The 20,136-nt window shown below is 43.1% G+C and overlaps 1 protein-coding gene across 3 annotated transcripts; it reads right to left on the bottom strand.

Moving 5' to 3' along the window:
• Positions 1 to 10,980: 10,980 nt before the first annotated feature.
• LOC6535956 (phosphatidylinositide phosphatase SAC2) lies at positions 10,981 to 18,551 on the bottom strand. 3 transcript variants are annotated; one of them, XM_002096536.4, is made up of 12 exons: positions 18,323 to 18,550; positions 16,447 to 16,675; positions 15,967 to 16,387; positions 15,787 to 15,908; positions 15,366 to 15,731; positions 14,970 to 15,297; positions 14,833 to 14,903; positions 14,196 to 14,411; positions 13,738 to 13,974; positions 12,599 to 13,672; positions 12,107 to 12,245; positions 10,981 to 12,052 (listed from the first exon to the last, which is right to left on the bottom strand). In XM_002096536.4, exons 1-12 carry the CDS (start codon positions 18,417 to 18,419, stop codon positions 11,924 to 11,926), a joined length of 3,429 nt encoding a protein of 1,142 aa, XP_002096572.2. In that variant the 5' UTR covers positions 18,420 to 18,550; the 3' UTR covers positions 10,981 to 11,923. The 3 variants fall into 3 exon arrangements, 2 of the variants coding, with proteins under 2 accessions (XP_002096572.2, XP_015047477.1); XM_015191991.3 differs by lacking the exon at positions 14,196 to 14,411 and having other exon boundaries at positions 18,323 to 18,549; XR_005561466.1 differs by lacking the exons at positions 10,981 to 12,052; positions 12,107 to 12,245; positions 12,599 to 13,672 and having other exon boundaries at positions 13,833 to 13,974; positions 14,082 to 14,411; positions 18,323 to 18,551.
• Positions 18,552 to 20,136: the final 1,585 nt, after the last annotated feature.

Raw genomic sequence — 20,136 nt, 5'->3', positions numbered from 1 at the left:
TCAAGGATATGGAAAAGTAAAGGTGTAAACACTTGGAGAAATATCTAAGGTAAAGTACATATATCTAACCGAACCAGGCGGTCGAGTAACTCTTTTTCAATTAGTACTTATCACTCAACAAGTTAACAGTCGTTAATAAGGATACTTCCCTATGTCTACTCCATCACACGATTGAAAACAATATCCTGTAGTTTCCCAATTGGATTGTCCTTCTCCTTGCACTTCTCCAAAGTGGACCTACCCCTCTTAGGCTGCAAACTGTCCTCGACCAGGCTGAACAAACAACAATATTTGGACACGCGACTCGTTGGCCACTTGAGCTGAGTTCCGAATGGGAAGTTGACAGATTTTGGCAGGAGACAACAAAAGGAGAGGCAAACAAACATCGCAGGGATATAAATGTCAGATATAAATGTCAGCGAGTCAATGCTGAACAAACAAATAAATGTAAATAAAGTGAAATTACAGAAATATTAAATGTTACCCCGAAGGGATGGCCCTCACCCACCTGTCGCAAATCCCAGTAGAAATCTCGGGAAAATGTGGTGCAAGATGAGCCAATCCTCTGCAGGCTTATGGCCACTTATTCCTGTAGCAGCTCAAGTGGGGACACAGTTGGCAGGACACTAATAAGCAGCCAGTCAATCGGGTCAACTGGCGGAGCTTGGGCTAACTTCTTATCTATAAATGGCCATAAGCCACGAAACGAAATGCGTGTCCTTTTTGTGCTTTTTGTGTCCTTTTTCGGACACTTACTTTATTCTGGGATTTTTTTTCCGGTTAGCTGCCACTTGGTCTATCATTAAGACCCGAATTTCAACACATTTGTGCGCATAATCCCTTAAGGCTCTTTAAACTTTACACACTTTTCAGATGTCCACCTTCCCCGAAAAAGGACACAATTTGCGCTATGCTGTAACAGAAAAAAATCCAAGTAAATCCTTTTTCCCGCAGACTGTTGAAATAAAAAATTCCAGCGGAAAAGGTTAAAAACATCAAGACTAAAAGGCATTATGATGGGTCTTGAGTTTTAATTGAGTGTGTGAGCGGGGAAAGGGCGAGGCGAGGGTCATCCTGGCCAAAGGATGGCCCAAACTGTGCTAAAACAATTTGCAACGTGTATGTGTGTGTTTTGTGCCCAATTAGAGTTGCTGCAGCGGTCACTTGAAGGACAGGCGAAAGTTTCACGGGACGGCCCGAAACTTTTCCATTCACGCCTCAAGTATGAGTAATTGAATCCCACTCCATGGCCAGATTTCCTCTCGGACTCTGTTCCAGAATATGCTAATTATCGGCTTAGGCGCATTTTTCAATTAGGACTGCCAAAGTTTTTCCACAGCAACAAATTAATTTAATTACTAAGTAAAACAATTACCCTCCAAGGACGCTGGAGAGGATGTCATTCTGCACAGAAAATATATTGATTTGCGTTCTCGACCAATTGAAATGCACATATAATTATGTTGTTATCACATAAGATATTCATATATATTTGCAACATGAATTCGTTACCTAGACACAAATAATATTATAATTCGTAAAACCCCAGAACTGTTTTGGAAATTCTTCTACAAAGTTTGCGCCCATTTGTTTGTAATAGGATCTGTGTATTTAGAATCGTGACTAATCGCAAGGTAGGTTGTAAAAGGTTGTAAACGGAAGCGCACCAAATTCGATGATGAAAGAGATGCCGAATGTGTGACATAATTGCGCCATAGCGCCATTTGCCACGCCATCCCGACGCATCCTGCCATGTCATCCTGTCATATCCTGGCACATCCCGGAACGCTCTGGCGCTCCGTAATAGGAGCCGTAATTCACGCCGCAGCATGCCTAATTATAAAATTAGTTATGGCCCGGCGGCCAAACGATGCTCGCAAGTCAATTAAACAAATAACTGGCGACGATTCCCCCCGAGGCACTGTAATTCGCCATCCACCCTGCCAGCACCGCCAGCAATTGATTTATCAGTCGACAATTTGGCATGCAAACAACGCGGAGACCCGTAAAATGATCCATCTATCCGCCGGAGGCCTCCGCTTATATTGTTGACAGCTCGTCAGCTAATTACACGCCACAATAACTTTAATAACTTTGCAGCCGACTCGTCTTCGGCTTTGGCTTGCTCCCTCTATATATGTATGTTTATACTTTTGTCATCAACACTTCGACGGGCTAAACATTTTAATTAACTGGAGGCGTCCTCCAGTTGCGTCTCCTTTCTTTTCCCTGCAAGTTTATGACTACTTAACCGCTGCTCATTTCACACTTGCCCCGGCGTATAGCCAGGCTCTCCCATCATCCCCCCTAATCGATTTCGGCTTTCATCGCAAAGTGGCAAACAATGTTTCATAATTTTAACGCTCTGCCGGCGGCAGTGCTTCCTGTTTCGAAACGGAGTCCTCCGTCTGCCCCGTCTCCCCCGTTTGCTCCTTGGCCCAAGTCCATCGTTATTTCCTGCAATTTATGACGCATAAATAAACTGAATTTCAAACTAAAGGCGTCATCTATGCGACTAACAGCAGCAGGGCAAACAGCAAAAAAAGTGCTCAAACTCATTAATTTAAACGAGATTTGACGTGCGCTTTGATAAAGCCGCAATTTATATTCGCCAACGTGGCCCAAAGAGCTGGCCAAAAGGGTAGCGCCGGATTTGGGTAGCAGTCTGCGATTGCTGGGTTTAGTTTACGAGAACAATGGCCGGTTTAGTGACATGGCGGGCCCGAAAAAATATGATTCTATATGCAAAGCTCAATTACTGCACTGCAGGAATTGGATAGAACTCTGCGTACAGTATTTGGGGTGAATGGGAAAAAACTAAGCTCATTAAGCCACTTTAAACATTAAAATTGAAACGTTGATAAATAGAATACATCTTGGTTTAAAATAGCCTTAAATGCCTTAAATACCTAAATCGCCTCCTGTGTGTTTCAGTGCACACACTAAAAAGAAAACGAAACGCTCTCCACTTATAGCCACAACAAAAGGGCAAGCAGCCAACTATGTGTGGACTGTGGACTGTGGACTACTAGCTGGTCAGCGCCATTTTGGCAGCGAACTCCATTTGCAAAAGCAATTAATATGCTTTTTGTTCTTGCTCCTTGGCTTCAGGACTGCCCAATGGCACATAAATTTCAACAAAGTTGTCGTGGCCCTGTTAGCATCTCGTAATCGAGTCAAGGCACACGGATACATCCTCGAACGGGGAGTTGCAGGCTGAGATGGGCCGGGAAACTGGGGGACTGGCAGAAACGGGGGGAGCTAGGTAAGCCAACAATTTGCATGCATTTAAATGATGGGCGACAGTGCGGTGGCCCAAAACGCAACTAAACTGGTTGTGGTGGTTTGGCCAGAACTAAATAAATATTTACGCACATGTGGCCAAAAAATGTGAAATAGACACTGCAGCAACATCAGCAGCAGCAGCTTGCAAAGCAACAGCAACATCGGAAAATGCCAATTTCCAAAGCAAACAAACCAAAGCCAAAAGCAATCAGAGCGACCCGAGTCGAGCGGGTAAAAGTGGAAATCAATTTGTCAAATCGAACAATTGAAATGGGCACGAAAGGATTACACATGCGACCTGGAGGACTGGCATTTCGAGAGCGTGTCTATATAAATCAAAATATTCCAGAACGCAGCGTAAACAAATTTGTTTCAAGAGCCCGCCTCTCGTCAAAGGGTTTTCCGTTTCCGTTTTCGATCCTACGTCCTACTCTTTTGTTGGTGATTTGCTTTACAATTCGCTGCACTCGCCATTAGTTGCGCCAATTAGAATAGTTGAGAAATTTGAATTCTGCCACATCATTTATTTTTAAATATTTTATCGAGATCCGGCGGGGTGTGGAAATTTTTAAATTATTGCGCTGCATCGCCGGCGGCTCGACACGTCATTTATTGCAGTGCCAACCCCACAAAGGAAATCACCCGTTTCAACCAACCCATCCAGAATCTATCCAGAACCCATCCACAACCCATCCATAACCCATCCAAAAACATCCCATTCGATCCCATGTGATGCGATCCGTGTAACACGCGAATTTAAATAATCTTTTGTTGCTGCCTTGCAGCCAAATGATAAATTATTAAATTAGCTGTGCCAGCAGTTTTGCATGTACGAGTATCACCATCGCCCGGTGGTGGTTCCCCCACCAGGAGGAACGAGGACTCGACTCCGGCAGTGATTTGTGAGTGCCTGCACTTAGGGAGCGGAGGCCTTTCGCCTTTGGGTAGTTAAATTGAATCGTCTGGGGACAAGTTTCTAATAGAGAGAAAGGCAGTTGAGAATTGTTCGGATCGTTGTTGCCGCCCCAGAACATTTTATTTTAAATTGCCGGGCTGGTTTTTGCTAATTTGCCTTTTACATTGCAGCATGCGACCCAAACTACACTGAGCCGAATGACAAAAGGAGTACTTTGTTTGCATACCTAAGTGGGTGCTTCAGGGCGATGCACTGAGCAAATTAAGTACTCACCAAATGGATCGCTTAAGAATTGCTACTGCTACCACCTTATAACCTCCTTTGGAATGAGCTTTTGTACAACTTTATATTTGTAGCTAATGAAATTAATTGTACATTTAAAAATAAAAAATGTTTCCACACTGTAATTATTTAACACAAATGTGTGACATTACTTACATACCTGATCGAAAACAGAACTTAATCTTTTATGAATTTCAATAGAATGCCTCAGCTTTCCAGAACTTTCTCTCCCTTCCTCTCTTTTTTTTGAGTGTGTGCTTTTTTTGGGTCCTTGCACACTTGTTCCCATTTACCACGCCGGCAGGACAATTTACAATGTGTTTTGTTCATTATAGAACTATTCCCGTTGACCTCCACGGCCCGTCCTAAAACAGCTCAAGGCGCATATCAACGCACTTGAGTGTGTCCGCCTGTCGCCTCCGGGTTTTGTCCCTTTTGCAGCTCCTGTTTTTGGCCGCACGAAGTTTTAGGGAACAGGGGTTGCAAGGATGCCTTGTACTGTGGCTTCTGCGTTGTCGAACCTTTTTGTGCCGAGTTCCGAGTTCCGAGTGGCGAGCGCCCCTGGGGGTTGGCTAATGAATAGTTCCTGTTACCGGAATCGGAGTCGAGCAATTTTCAAACACATTTGTTGTAAATTACGTTGTTTGCGCGAGTGTCGACTTGGTTCAGTTTAATTGATGTCAATATGCAGGGATTTTTCCTACCCTTCGTGCTGCCGGCGGAGAAGGGGTGAACAATTTGTGGATTGCATTTTGGTTGTTTACAAATATTTACACTTTTTACGGCTGCTCGCAATCATACATTTATCTAAGGGCACATGGCGCATTTTTGAAAGCCCTTGAGCTGCCAGTGCCCCTGTGTCTGCCGCATATGCAAAAGTATTTGCGCATATTAAAAACTAATTTCAAAAGTCAACATGCCGATAAAAACAACAGCCTCCTGCCAGGAGGGTGGCTCCATCCGCACTGGCAGGTACTCAAGACGCACCCCTTTTGGTGGCAGCCAACGGCGCTGACAATCCTGTGGGTGGGTGGGTGTGCCCACAAATTAAGCAAAAGGCACTCGATGCCACCAGCTACCAGCTTACAGCTACTCCCCCAATCTGCCGTTCCTGGCAGCAATAATTTAGAAAATATGCTTAGGCGAGTACTAAGGGTTGCTCCGATCCTGGACCAACCAAAATGCGGGCGTCCCTTGGAGGATGCTGGGATTTCGAGCTGCCGAAATGCCGCAATGCTGGGGTGCGCCTGTGGGCTGGCTGCTCAAACAAAAGCCAAAAGTTATGCCGAAAATGATATTTTTCATTATTAAACACAATAATGTGGTTATTATTTTTATGATTGCGGCTGCCCGCTCCTTTAGCTTCTTTCGCTCCTTTCGCTGCTCGCTCCTCTTACCACACCGGGAATTCCTTGGGGAAGGAGCTGCATTCATTCGGTTAGTTTGTTTATGTTGGGCTTGTGGTCTTTGGGGATTTGGGCACGCTTAATTTTAAGTGCCCCGTCGAAGGGCCGGAGAAGCTGAAAAGCGCAGCGTGTAATGAAATATTATTGCTTGACCAGGGGCTTTTGCTCTCCTGTTTGCCCGCCGCTCGGGCATGGGCGAAACAAAGAAAAACATTTGCGCCAAATGGTTTTCTGGTAATTAAAGAGGGGCCCTGCGATTCAGAACGGAACGAACACTGTTCTATTTAAAACGATGTGCCCCGCCGAAGAATGTCCCAGCACGCTCCCGAGAATTATGATCCGTGGCAGCAGCCGGATTTGGTTTCTCACGCATAAGCCAACGGCTCTAATAAGGCAATTAATCAATATAATTACCAGCGATTAATCATAAGTCACCCAGCCACGGCACGATGACAGTTTTCCGCCAGTTTTCCGTTTGGCCCAAACTTTAAAAAACTAAATTGGGAATCGGAGGCAAATAAATCAAAGCGCCGAACGCTATGCTCACTGAACTGCTCAGGAGACGGGAAAACCCATCAATCCCCCGAAATGTCAAAGCCGCAAACGAACATCCTACAAATTCCCGTAAGTCCTTGCCGAGTGACTCTATTTGAGAGCTGTTTCATCTGGGTGGCTGCTTAAAAATTAAACAATCTTTGAAGGTTGCTGCGTCGACACCCTTTCAGTAGCTGTCATACGCTGATATGCTTAGCATCTCATTGACCCGTGGCAGCCGCAGCAGGAGAAAGCATCTACGAGTGTCGGCTAATCAGTTTAAAACGCTGTCATCCCGAACTCGCCCATCTTGGCTCTGATTCCCGTGGAAATGGGTCCCCGAAAGTGTGTGTGTGTGTGGGTTGCCGCACATTTTAATTTGTAATACGAGTCGAAATTGGGTGTAACTTAGATGCGCCGCCATGAGATTCGGGTGTGGATTACACCCAGCTAGCCCCCGGCTGATTTCGAGCGTAGAAGGTGCCACCTGGAGTCGGAGTCCCAGTCAAAATCCGGGTATGGAGCTGGGGAAGATGTGCGGCGGATAAAACCGCAGACATGTGTGTGAAAGTGTGACTAAGTAGCAGCCTGAGAAAATGTGACAAGAGGTCCAGCTTCAATTTGAGTGCATTTTTCATCCACTTCGAGACTGTGTGCCTAGGTAACAAAAGGTTGGCACATTTACTAAAATTTATGTCGCGATCGTAAAACTGTGTGTTTTGCCTCCTTTCCAAATAAAAAGCATCTTTTGACAGACATGCTATAGTAACCTGTTCCGCATCATGACCACTGCTAACAGAAATATTTCTTCCACTGCTGCAGTTCCAATAAATTTATCCGATTTCCTTTTGGTTTCATTAGGAACTGCAAAAGGAAATCAAATCGAACATCCGCAAATTGCTTCCCATGGCATGAGTTGGTAATCTCTCGATTATGCCATTGCCAAATCCAGCGACTTTAATGACAAACCCAATTTACCAGCGACAGGACAATAAATCACTGGCAAAATGACGCTGTCAAAGACCGAGTGACAAGGATGAAAACAGAGCAGAAAAAACAGTGAACCAGCAAACAGGACGATAAAAACAATGCCACAAAACAATTTCGCAAGGAGTTGGCAGCTGGGAGATGGGATGTGGAGATGTGGGGATGTGTGGAAGTGGCCGGGTGCGAGGTAAAGCTCATCCGCATGCTGACCAACATGTCGGTGGCGTCAACGTAATACGAGCACTCCCCATTGGGGGACCCCCAAGGAAATCGCCCCACACATTGATAAAGGTGTGGAAACGTGCGATTTTGTAATTGATACTAAAAAGCCCTTAATTGGCACCTTAACGCTGCTGATGCTCTGACAAATTTCCCCCAAGGACCAGTGACGAGGGCCGTTCCTGGCGTTGACATGCGTGGGTTGTCCAAGGACACAGCTCCATGGCGAACGGGGGTGGACTTGCGAATGGGGTGGAGGGCGTGGACGTGGGGCGGAGGTAATCGGATACCTTTTAGGAAATGGAGATGCCGCAATCAAAGGCGTCGAAAATCGGTGCCACATTATGCCGCATAATCATGGTCGGCACTCATCGCTGTCATGTGACCATGTGGAATATCCAATCCCGGCGCAGCCAAAACAAATGGCTCTAATCCATAATTGTCTGGTCGCTGGTCAAGTGGGACTTGAGCCAATAAATCTCATCGAACTAATTCGATACGTTGGCCGTTGGGCGTTTGGTGGCCAGGACGTGCAGGATATCCAGGGCGGAAGTCCTCGAGGAACAGCCACCCTTGTGGTTTTCGCTACTTGTTTGCCAGCCTGTTGTCATTTGTTAACATTTCATTACATTTATTTCACCGGACACAATTGCAAAGTGGATGAATGGATTTGCCGTTTGATGTCGCCTCGAGGATGAGTCCTCGCCATCCAGACCACCACCCACTGGCGAATTTATCTGCTTGTGTGAGTACTTATTTGCTCTCAAACCAATTTGTTTTATAATTGAATTTGAAATTGAAGATGACATTCGGTTTCCGATTGTTTGGCGTGTGGTGCTATATATCTATAGCTATAGCTATGGCCACAGGCCACGCCCTGCTCTGCCCCGCCCCCTGCAGCCGGCCCTCGCTGACCTGACCTCAGCTGTCTATGTGTTTAGGTTTTGATAATTGTATGCAGAGATTCTCGGCGCGTGTGTGTGTGTGTTTGTGTGTGTGAGTGCTTGACCAGAAATTCAATTATGTATAAAATTTCACAACCATTTTCGGGATGACTTTCCGAAAAACTCAATTTTCTATTTAATTTGCTTTGAAGTGGCATGGCGGTTTCTGGTCTGGCCATGGTCGTAGGCTAGGTCTACATACATAGGTCATAGGCCAAAGTGCCAACCATCACACACAGCATATGTCGGTGTGTGTATGCGTGCACTTTGACCTCGAGGTGATTCGCATCTGCAAATATTGTTTGGCACGCCGAGCGGTTTTGGATTTTATTCACGCATCATTTGAGTTTGCGGCTATTTCGATTGATTTATTCGAATTACCATCGAAGTGCTCTATAAATTTTGCATTTTCCCGCTGTTGAAGTGGGATGCAATTATTTTAATCGGTTTAACGTTCGGCGCGGGTTAAGGTGCAATCATATCAATTAGGGCGAGAAAATTGTGGTTTTGTTCATTCATCCAATGGGGAAGCTATTTTTGTGTCCTGAATTTATTTCCAACATCTTAGCTGCATAATAATCGGAAATGAAGCCTTATTTGATCGTAATCTTTTTCCCCAAAACAATCTTATCATACGTAATAGAGTATACTCGTACACTCACGCTTTAATAAAATCGATTAAAATGTCTTCCCATTTTTAACCGTACTTCCTATCACTAACTTTGTTGTCCTCCTTATTGTATTTCCTCATAATGCTATTCGCATAGTTACTTATTATTGCACAATATATCTGGAGTATCTTTATGGCCAATTTTATTTGCAGTAACTTCCAAATGAATTCTCACAATACAAGTTCATGTGGACAAGCATGTGGCTCAATCGAAAATTAAAGGACCATCAAGTGCATCGAGGTACAAGACCAAGTGCACTGGACCCCAGATTGAATGACCCAGCCCGAGCCAGACACCAAATTAGCATACATACCATAAAGTAAATTTGATTTCTATCACGGACCACCCAAAATCCGGTCCACAGAGCGGAGGCGAGGCACTCAGCTGTGCGCCAAGCACTTAACCCGCTTTTAGCAATAAAATTAACTTTCCATAGAGGATTGGGATGCAGGGATGTGCTGGCAGCACGTACAAGTCGAACGTATAGGAAATTAATGGTTTAAGGCAAAAGTGTTTAACGAAATTGGCCGGGGCATGGGGATGGGAGTTATAAGGCAGCACACATGCACACCGAATACCATGTAGCCTACTCCAGCAGGCAGTAAATCCTCCGACTATCTCCGCATTTCACTTTATTGGCGCATAAAAACCGAGTCAAACCGAAACGAATACGAAGGAGGAGAATCAGCAAAGGCAAGGCAGCCCAGATCAGTCTCCGTCCGTTGGCAGTGGCTGTCCACCCATCCACCCATTCACCCAGTCGCCCATCCGACTATCCGACCGTGGAAGCCGGATGCCTGATGCCGGACGGGTCTGGTGGCGTTGGTTCAATTTGAAAGGGAAGCTGTGCTTAAGAAGGCGTGTAATTGAAACATTCAAAAGACAATTTCCAAGTCTTAGCACAGACACACTTAATGGACGCAAAAGACATGGACAAAGTTAAGAAGTGAATGCGAAAGAAAAATGCCATGGATTCGGGAGGCAGTGCATCTTTGGCTCGGCGGGGTGGGTGCGGGTCAATCAGGCGTAACTGGGGGTCAAACGGATTGGCATGAAATATAGCAAGTTACTTACCACCCAGCTGACACCCACAACCACTCCTTGTTCTCTTATTCCCATTCCCATTTCATTCCCCTTTCCATTTCCATTTCCATAGGTAGTCAATGCGTACGTTAATTAAACAAACAGCCAACAAGATTGATGGCACTTTGATTGAAAAACAATTGATGCAACTGTGCGTACACATTAGCATGATATTGGACGAAGCTTCCTGGTCATCAGAGGAGCAGCAGCATCCTTGTCCGCATCAGCGTGTGGCTCTTATCAGCTGGCGGGCCAAAAGTTCCCGAGGAGTTGGTCCAAAGTTCGCATAAATAAGTCCAATATCAATAGAGACACACTTGTGTATGTGTATGTGTAAGCTGATTGACAGCATTTCGGGGTCCGTTTCCGTGGTGTTTTAATGGATTTTTGATTTCCACTTGGCAGGGGGGTTGGTGCCCGGCTGCCATTTTTTGCTTCCTTGTTTATCGCTTATGTAAACAAGCCACAAGCCACATCTAGCAACGGGACACCACTTGACACTGACGTGCTGCGTTTTTGATAGGATGGCGAGACCAATGCGATTCCCATTAACCATGGTTTCCATTGGTTTGTTGTTAGCCCACAAAATCGCATTTTAAGCATTGAAACACGTATGTATTTTACATTTTCGGTGGCGCATAGTAACACTTGTATTACGTTTACATAAAGTATTCCTTTATTTACATACATATACACTACAGAGACTAATATCGAACGTATCCCAACCAAAACGTTATGAGTACCTATATATATATATATATATATATATAGTTCTTCCAATATTCGTTGACTTTGCTCACATACAATTGCCTAGTTTAATATGATGTTTTGGTTTTTTAGCCACAAAATGTGTTGTTTTCCTATAAGTGTAGCGTGTAAAAAAGTTGACAGCCGCCAAGTCTTCTGTTTTGTCTTCTCGTGGTTTTGTGTTTTATGTTTACCAGCATACGTATAACTGTTTCATAAGCCAACTGCTGAAGTTGTACTAACCCTAAAACTAAACTGTCGGTTAAAGCTGAATGCTAAAAGCAGTGCAAGCATATTATAGGACAATAGGTTGCAGTTCTATTAATGAAATACCATCACTCACCAAAAATGGCTTTAAAGTCTTACCCATTGGTAAGTAAAATTAAAACCAATCAACCATTCATGATCATAATAAATAACATAATTTGTATAATCAAAAATATTATTTAAATAAAATAGAATCTCATTGTTTAAAATATTGTTAATATTCAATAAATTATATCTCTTCAAACGGTCACTTTGCCCATCTCCTCTTTAAATATGCTGTTTATCCTTGTTGTCCATTACAATACACCCAAACTTTTTTTAGATTGCTCAAAAATGTATAACTCACTACATCGTGGTGCTATAACAATCACAAATACGGTGTATATCATCTATATTATTAGAACCACAAAAACGTTACAATTTAATCTTTGCTTTATGCCTAATATGACATCAATGGAAGTGCCTCGAACAACAAATAGAACAACTTTCGTTTGTGGCATTCTATTTCGAAAATAAATATATCACTTGCACGCATTTATTCAAAAGTGTGCAGCTTCCGTTATTGCTCGCCTATTGGCCTTCTTACAGGGCTATTAACTTGGTTTTGCACTTCTCGACTTCCCATAGCTCCAGCAAGTGATCCCGTGAGCTTGGGCCGCGCTCTGGTGGAGAATTCTCGGCTGAGAGGCTGGTAGGTGAGAGGACTCCGGTCTGCAAAATCCGGGATGCTTTAATAAATATATAAAAATAATCAAAGTATTATACCTTGGTGACTATCTTTCGGGGATCCAAGTTCAAGCCAATGTTCTTGGCTAGCTTTGAGAGCGGACTGGTAAGCTGCTTCAGCTTATTGGCTTCTGGGTGTGTGGGCAAACCAGGAAGGCTTAGATCTCTGGCCGACGTACTGAAAACGCGTTACAGTACAAACACGGCTTAGCTTTAACTAAATATATTTATTTTCAGCGATTTCTGGCCAGAAACAGGCTGAGTGTATGTGGTATGGAGCAGGCACTGATATTTCTTTTTTGTACAATAATACATGCTAGTCTTAGGTATTTATTGTAAAGATTAAAAACATTGAACGTATAGAAGGATAGTAATACTTTGAGCTTGAACGAATAAAACTGACCAAAAGTTTACAAAAACACATTTACAATATCTACTATAAATAGTTCGGCTACTTAACAACATAAGACAAAACACAAAGTTCTAAACGAAATGTTCTCTACAACCAAAGATCAATCGTAGAATACAGACCTTGACACAGGCTTCACCCCCTCTTCCCCGTCCTCGTATGCTTCTTGAGCTTCAACACAGATCAACGGATTCGGTGTAATCGGTCGAATGGGCGGAGCATTTTCCAGAAGGCCTGTGGGCAAACCAACGTGGTCCGTCACGGAGGTAATGGAAATGGTTAGCACATCCTCTGTGGTTTTGGACATGCTATCCTTCTGCTCCAATTGTCGAATTTCATCGGAGGAGCTAGGCGAGCCCTCTTTCTGATTACCCATTACAATACCAACCGAGGGCAGAAAGGCGTTCTCGTTGTAGTTGGACTTGTCCATGGCTATCTCCACATCCGAGTCCACCTCGGGCTCGTACAAACTGTTATCGTGCTCATCGGTATCGGTGCTGCTGGCGCTGTTGGAATTTCGCTGTTTGCGACCCAGGGCGAAAACTGCCTTTTCCGCTTCTTGGCCAGATTCTATTTCGATATCTCTCTGACGTATTCCTTGAGAATTCATAGTAGTTGCCAAGCTACTGGAATGAGCTTGAGGCTTTTTGAAGGTCTGTCCCAATTTCGAGAACTGTCCCGCTACATTTGAAAGTGCCTTGGAGCTGAACTGTACCAGCTGAGACTCGGAAAGGTTGCGCGGCATGCCTCTTGGAACATCCAGAGTGGGTAACTTGCTCTTTCTTCGCTGCAACACACCACCCGTGATGTAGCGGACTTCTGTATTTCCTGCGTTATCCAGGGCAATGCGAAACATCTCGACAATGGAAGTCATAGACTCGGCTAGCTCCTCCTGCGTCTTAATCACGTAGGTCATGTTGTTAAAAAATCTTAGATTGGCCGAGCGAAACATGTGGAAGTAGCCTTCTTGCTCGTCTACGCTGTAGTTGAGACGCAGGCAAAGATGCGTGGGAGCGGATCCCTGAAAAATTTTCGTCTGCTGATGCATTCCCAACTCAATGAGACGCACCTGCGTCAGTTGCACCTTCTCGAAGCGCACAATCTTGTCCAGATGCGAGTCGTATTCGGCTACAATATAGCAATCGTCTGTGAGCAGCAATATGGTATCTACCTCCGTTTCGTTGATATCGCCGGAGCTGCCGAATAAAATTTGCATGTTTATAAATATTAAAGAAATGCGATGTATGTTGTCCTAACTAACCTTGGGTCAGCATCTATTAGACCCCAAGCTCCAACGGGATACTGAGCAGTTCCCAGCAACAGGCGTCGACAATCTTCCACTAGCAACTTGGCTTGCTCGGCGTTTTCTGTTCCATCATTTTCATCTGGGCCGGCTTGTCCGCCCAAAGCACTGAGTGATTCCGAGGAGACCTGGTTGCCTAGCATCAAATCTATGGTGGCCTGTCGATACGAGTCCTTAAAACGCGCCAAGTAATAACTGAAAGTTCCACAAAACTTATTAAATAAAACTAAATTTATCACCGGTTAAAAAATAAGCGGATGTGCAAATGATAGGAAAGGATAAGAATAATGTGAGAATAGTACCTTTTGTGATAAAATAATCATAGGATATAAACAATTGAAGAAACATAAACTGACTGTCAGGACTCGATTTCATGGCCATCTACTTCAGCTTGGCATCGTCTGCGAGCTGCGCACCTGGTCGTAACGATGGATTCGAGGAGTTGTAGCTCGGGACCCAGCACACCGGGCTTATAATAGCCCCGAAGCGGAGGCCGTGTTTCAGGAGTAAGGATCTGAAGAATGGTGTCTAGGACCTCGTCCTCCTGCAAGTCTTCTGCCCGCAACAACTGGCCCTGCATCAGATCGATGATGCATTGGCGAAACGAGTCCGCAAAGTTTTGTATGAAAAAGCTACGAAGAAGTTGGGCACGGCATTAGCTACGGGTCAGTGCATTGGAATAGTATTATGGTGTTAGAAAGATAACCCTTTGCTTAACTTTGGGTTTGAATTCTAGACGAACATGTAAACTTGTTCTCATTAGATTTGTTTGAGTATGCAGAAACAGGCATGCAGCGTTAGTAAAGCATATGAGGACTATTTAAAAACGGCTTTAAAAATATAAACGCATGACATGGCTATTGAACTTGAAGTTTTGATTGATTGGACGCCCAATTACCAGTAATTAGCAGAATGACCGAGAGTCTATTATAATTTTAATAACAAAAAGGAAATTATTATTGACAAGGGGATTAATGAAGATAAAGAAAATGGAACAAATGAAAGGCAGCAACAAATACAATAATGTTGGGTACATAGAATTTGTATACGAACCGATTGGCGGAGTTCATGCCGTCTTTCATCATACCGCTGATTTTGCGTTCACCGGTGCGAGTATAGTCTCCCTGAATTAAATCAAACCAATTTAAATTTAGTGGACAATTCGATTAATTTGTTGTTTATCTACTTACCTTTAAGGCATTGGTGCCAGCATACTGCCTACTGATTATGTCACCGTTGTTTGCCCATAGCACCATAAATGGAGATTTCAGTTGTTCCGGAATGGGAGTGTATGGCGGAGAGAGGCCTAGTTTTACTAGCTGAGATTCGAGCACAGCCTTTCCAATAGCCGTTTGCACCACGTTCGTTCTATCTAGGCAGTCCATGCAATTTACCCTAAACACGGATTTCTGGTTACATATCATTCCACGTTGATCGCGCCAGTGGAAACCCATTGCACCTGCCTCAGGACCCACTGCGTCTATTAGAGCCGACACATTCTCGAAGCGCATGCCGCGGCTGAACAGGTAGATTTACAAGTATTTTTCATTAGATGATCAGATGAAATTTAACTATTTGCAAATTACCAGTAATCGTGAAAGTCAAAGGTCACATATATCAATCGATCGTTGTTGTATTTGATCACGTGATCTGCAAAAGCATCTCCAATGGTCTTCTCCTTTCCGCTCTGCTCGACCAAATTGACGATGCACACCCGTCCATAGTTCTCCATTTCCTTGGTAAAGTGCAGTTCAAAGGCCTGTTGGGTCTCTGCAACCCCACGATCGAGGCGTGGCGGTGGGCGGTACTTGTAACCGGGCTGGCTCCAGTAGATAGGCACGGATCCACGCACTTGGGTGAAGGAAAGCTGGTGATGGCGGAATGAGAGTATTTGTTCCGTCTCTACATAATTGGCGCAGTTTCCCTTTTCGTCTACTCCCCGTCGCTTATAGCTGAATGAATAATATTTATTACAACGACGGAAACGAGTAAGTAAAAGTATAATACCGTGTTCCCGCACGATGACGTGATCTCCGCGAAACTAAGGCCAAGGTGAAGCACTCGTTGCCTATAACACAATTTTCAACTTGCATAAATCCCTGAATGATGGGCAGTATCCATGTTTTGTCCTGCGATAAAAACGACTTAGTATTGTAAAACAGTGACGAAAACTTCCGGAACACACACATTCAAGTTAAGCAAATCCCGTATCATATGCATGTTCCAAAAGAATCTCTCATCCGGCTGCGACTGACTCTCCTCCGATTTGGCCTCATGGCGCTGCAGATTGTTTGTAATATCGCAGTCGAAGCTAAAATAAAAGCTGTCCGTCTCGTCGAATATCTTGTGTAATTCCTCCGTTATGCGCCGTTCAATATGCCTGGGCTCCCGAATGCCCACTGATGACTTAACCTGCTTGGTGGCCAAGTTCGCAGCTTGCTGGGTCGTATTCTTAATTGTGTTTCCCGCGCTTTTTACGGCGCCCCACGTCTTGTTCATCCCCTCGAACAGTTTGGTGCTCTTTGAGGAGCCTCCGGCGCTCGATGGAACGCTGGCATTGTTGTTGTTGGAGGTGGAGACGCTGTGCGTGGGTGTGGACTGGTTGCTCCTAGTTAGAAACATAAATGAATTACTAGGGAACACACGTAAGCTATTGTATAAACTTACTTGGTATGCTTGCTGCAATTGGGCAAATCGGTGTCCGGCTCGTCGGCACTCAGTATGCATATGGACTTGATCTTATACACCAAGTGTGGTGGATAAAGAACACCCACTGCGGTTGCCTCCTTTACCACTATTAAATGGGGTTCATAGACGTTGGGCAGTGAGATCACACCCACAATTCCATGTGTCACTCCAATGCACTCTATGTCGTCCACAGAACTGAGATCCCATCCTGGAAGTAGAACGTAAACAGGTTAATTCATTAGCAATAAAATTAAACCTTTTATTACTGGAACTATAGAATGATGCTATTCGACTAGAATTCAATTTTTAACTTTTTAAATTGGGATTATAGAGTACTTAAGTAAGACATTTTTAAATAGGAACATGTGTTATTGATATTGATGAGAAGGTAGTGATCGAAATCGTACTCAGTCTCTTAAGTTCGAATACAGAAAAGTCGGAATAAATTGTCCGACAAGTTAATGAATGATTTGTAGGTATGTCTTCTCCCTAATGACCATGTTCGTGCTCGTTGGGCTTTATTGGGATTTGATTAGCGTACGCCCCCAGAATGAAACAATCTTTCAGAATAAACAACTGGTAAAGCTAGTCCAAATAACTAGAACATTGCTTGATAGGCGAGGACGAATAATGACCGCCGACTAATGAGGACTGCCCTTAAGTGACAAAGCCTGTAATTTCAGGTCACATATTTGCATCTGGGGCGTTGCGTGTGGAATGATTTCCCCTTTGGGTTTACAACCGCTCATTACTGTGCAGCGAATCTGAAAGCCACCCACATTGCCCACCACTGCAGCTAAAAGCAGCAATGTGCAATATCACTTTGCGTGCCGGCTACGTGCATCCTTGGGATTCTTTTCAATGTGGCACGTTTAAAAGTTGTACAAGCACATTAAAGCGACCTGTTCTAATCTTATCTACCAGCCAAGTTTGTCTGGTTGTTCCCAAACGAGATAACACCGGATACTGTCTGGAATCCTTAGCTTAGGCCTTCTACTGCTGGCCATAAACATCGATATGAAAATGTGGCCCTTATAAATTAGATCAAGTTGATATGGGTGGCAAGCCACTTTTCATCGTGGGGCACCCGGTTTTTAGCAAACAATGAAATTTGACGGGCGAAGCATCTGCGGTGACCTGGGCAAAGATTTATGGGCTGCGTATGGGTCAGGGGTCACAGGGCGGATGAGTCATGTTAAACAAAAAGTGGCCATCCCCAAGGACTTGGAATCGGAGGAGACGGGATACAGTCCAATTCCGTTTACAGGCGGGTTGCGTGTCGCCAAATTGATCCAAATGTAATTGCTGCGCAATGAACACGCCATTAGCGGTTGCAGACGCATTGTCGACTGTTGATTGTAATTTATTTGACTTAATGATACGAACAGCAGGATGACAACTCGGCTGTATACGAAACGAAGTTTACATATACATAGTTCTAGTTGATGGAATGGCATGCAATGAATCTTTTAAGCTCCTAAATTATTAAACTGTCACCCAGGTCCTGGTAAATCATTGCGCACTTGGAGACTGAACTGAACTAGTATTTTGATAAGATGGGGTTCTGGAGAAAACCGCATTCCGGGATTATTCACGACTCAAAAATCTTTTAAGGCTTGCGCCCTTGAAATATCTAAAATCGTCGCAGAGTGTTGTGACACATACACACTGAACCCAAACGACACTTTTTCAGGAAGTCGCAATTGCGCATTTTTAGCATATGATACATCACTTGTCTGAATGAACTTTGTAACAATATTGACCTCCGATTATTAAACAAACAATGAACACTGCGCGACCCACAAAAATACCGCACGACTCATTCGATTCGACAGTTTCGAGACCTGTAATATACCTGCTTTTATCGAGAACTCTGACGTCCTTCGGTGCCACCACAAACTCTTGTCCCGCTTCACGAAGATATAGTGCGAGTCGGTCTGGAATACCTCCATGGCTGGCTTTTCTACTCTATTTGCGACATTACCCAACTAGCAGACTAAGTCAGAGAAAACTATTACGAGCAATTTCGCGACTCTTTTGTTTACGAAATTTGTGACATGACCGGTGTGACCAGACTGTGGATGGAACAAAAGGCCATTTGATACTATCGATAACGGCTGCGACGATAATTTCCGGCAAGCATCGATTACTTTCACTTAAAATTTCTCGAAACGGATAAGAGTTATATGTATTTTAGTAATAAAAAATACTGTTAAAAAAGGAATTCTTTTATTTATTTATCAGTTTTTGATACTACTACCATTAAAACAAACTTTCTGAACGTATATAAACTTATTAGCTCCTGAAGCTCTATAGACTTTTAGAGATCTTGATCTGGAATACATATACTTATAGACCAAACTTTTATTCAATAATAGAATAAAACGCAGTAGATCTCAGGCCAAAATTTTATGAACTGAGATAGTCTTTAACTTGTTTTGCCACCTATTTACATTATAAAGTATTAACTTTTCATAAAAGAAATATTTTCCATTTCACAATTTAAAAATAACGTTTCTGCGCAATCGCCGGTATTTTTCTGTATTTCCGCAGCGCTGCCATTTTGAACTCTACAAATTTGGGAGTTGCCATCCAATTTCTACACAAACCAAAACTGCCTGGGCAATTCATGTATAGTGGCTCCATCTTTACGGTCTATTACCGAACTAATTTTCTTTAAGCGGCCAACTTTATTTTCCGATGGCGCCACTCTGTATATTTTTACCCGTTACTCGTACAGTAAAAGGGTATACATGATTCTTTGAACAGTATGTAACAGGTTCAAGTAAGGTGTTCTCAATTAGGATCACTAGCCGAGTTGTTCTGACCATGTCCTACTATTCGTCCGTGTGCCCGTCAATAGATCTCAGGAACTATAAAAGCTAGAAAGTAAGGATCAGCTCTGCAGAGATGTTGACGCAGTGCAAGCTTGTTTCCTTATGTACATATGTATATATATATGTATATGTATATATTTTCTATCAATATGCCAGACAAATTATAATGTTTCTCGTTTGCTCTTCCACAAGCTGTGTAACGGGTGTCTAATAGTCGGAGAATTCGACTATAGCGTTTTGCTATTGTTTATTAGTTTTTTAAGAGATGAAAATATTTGATACTCTTTATACAAATAAATCCCTTTATAGTTAATAACTTATAGGAAAATAAGATTAAGAAAATAAGACTCAAGATAATATTTAAATAAACTTTTTTAAGCTTTCAGAGGATAGTGGTCAAACTAGAAGGAGAAGCTCTTTCTGTAGTCTACAAACCACTTTAAACTACTTTATTTAAATCCTATATTTTTTGAAAACGGAGGCAATATTATTTTAGACGAATACAATAAATAACCATTATCATACAGGCAAATTTCATTTGTATTCAAAAAGCATTAACAAAAAATTCTCTTTTTTAACAGATCTAACAGATTTACATTTAAAAAAAATATAAAGAATAATTAAAAATTGGAGCCAAGGTGATTCCTTTTGTACTATAGTACTATAGTCTATCTATATAATCTATATAAAATATATATTATTTTATATTGCGAGCATAAAAATAACTAATTATATTTATTCACTATGCGCTGACATGACTTCTGCTATATGGTTTAGGAACTATGGCGGAAATAGCCCAGCTGATTCCGAGAAAGTACACATATAAATTGAC

The sequence above is a fragment of the Drosophila yakuba genome, chromosome 3R (assembly GCF_016746365.2).
Source record: "Drosophila yakuba strain Tai18E2 chromosome 3R, Prin_Dyak_Tai18E2_2.1, whole genome shotgun sequence".
NCBI classification, from domain to species: Eukaryota; Metazoa; Arthropoda; class Insecta; order Diptera; family Drosophilidae; genus Drosophila; species Drosophila yakuba.
This window is presented reverse-complemented; position numbering and strand designations above follow the sequence as displayed.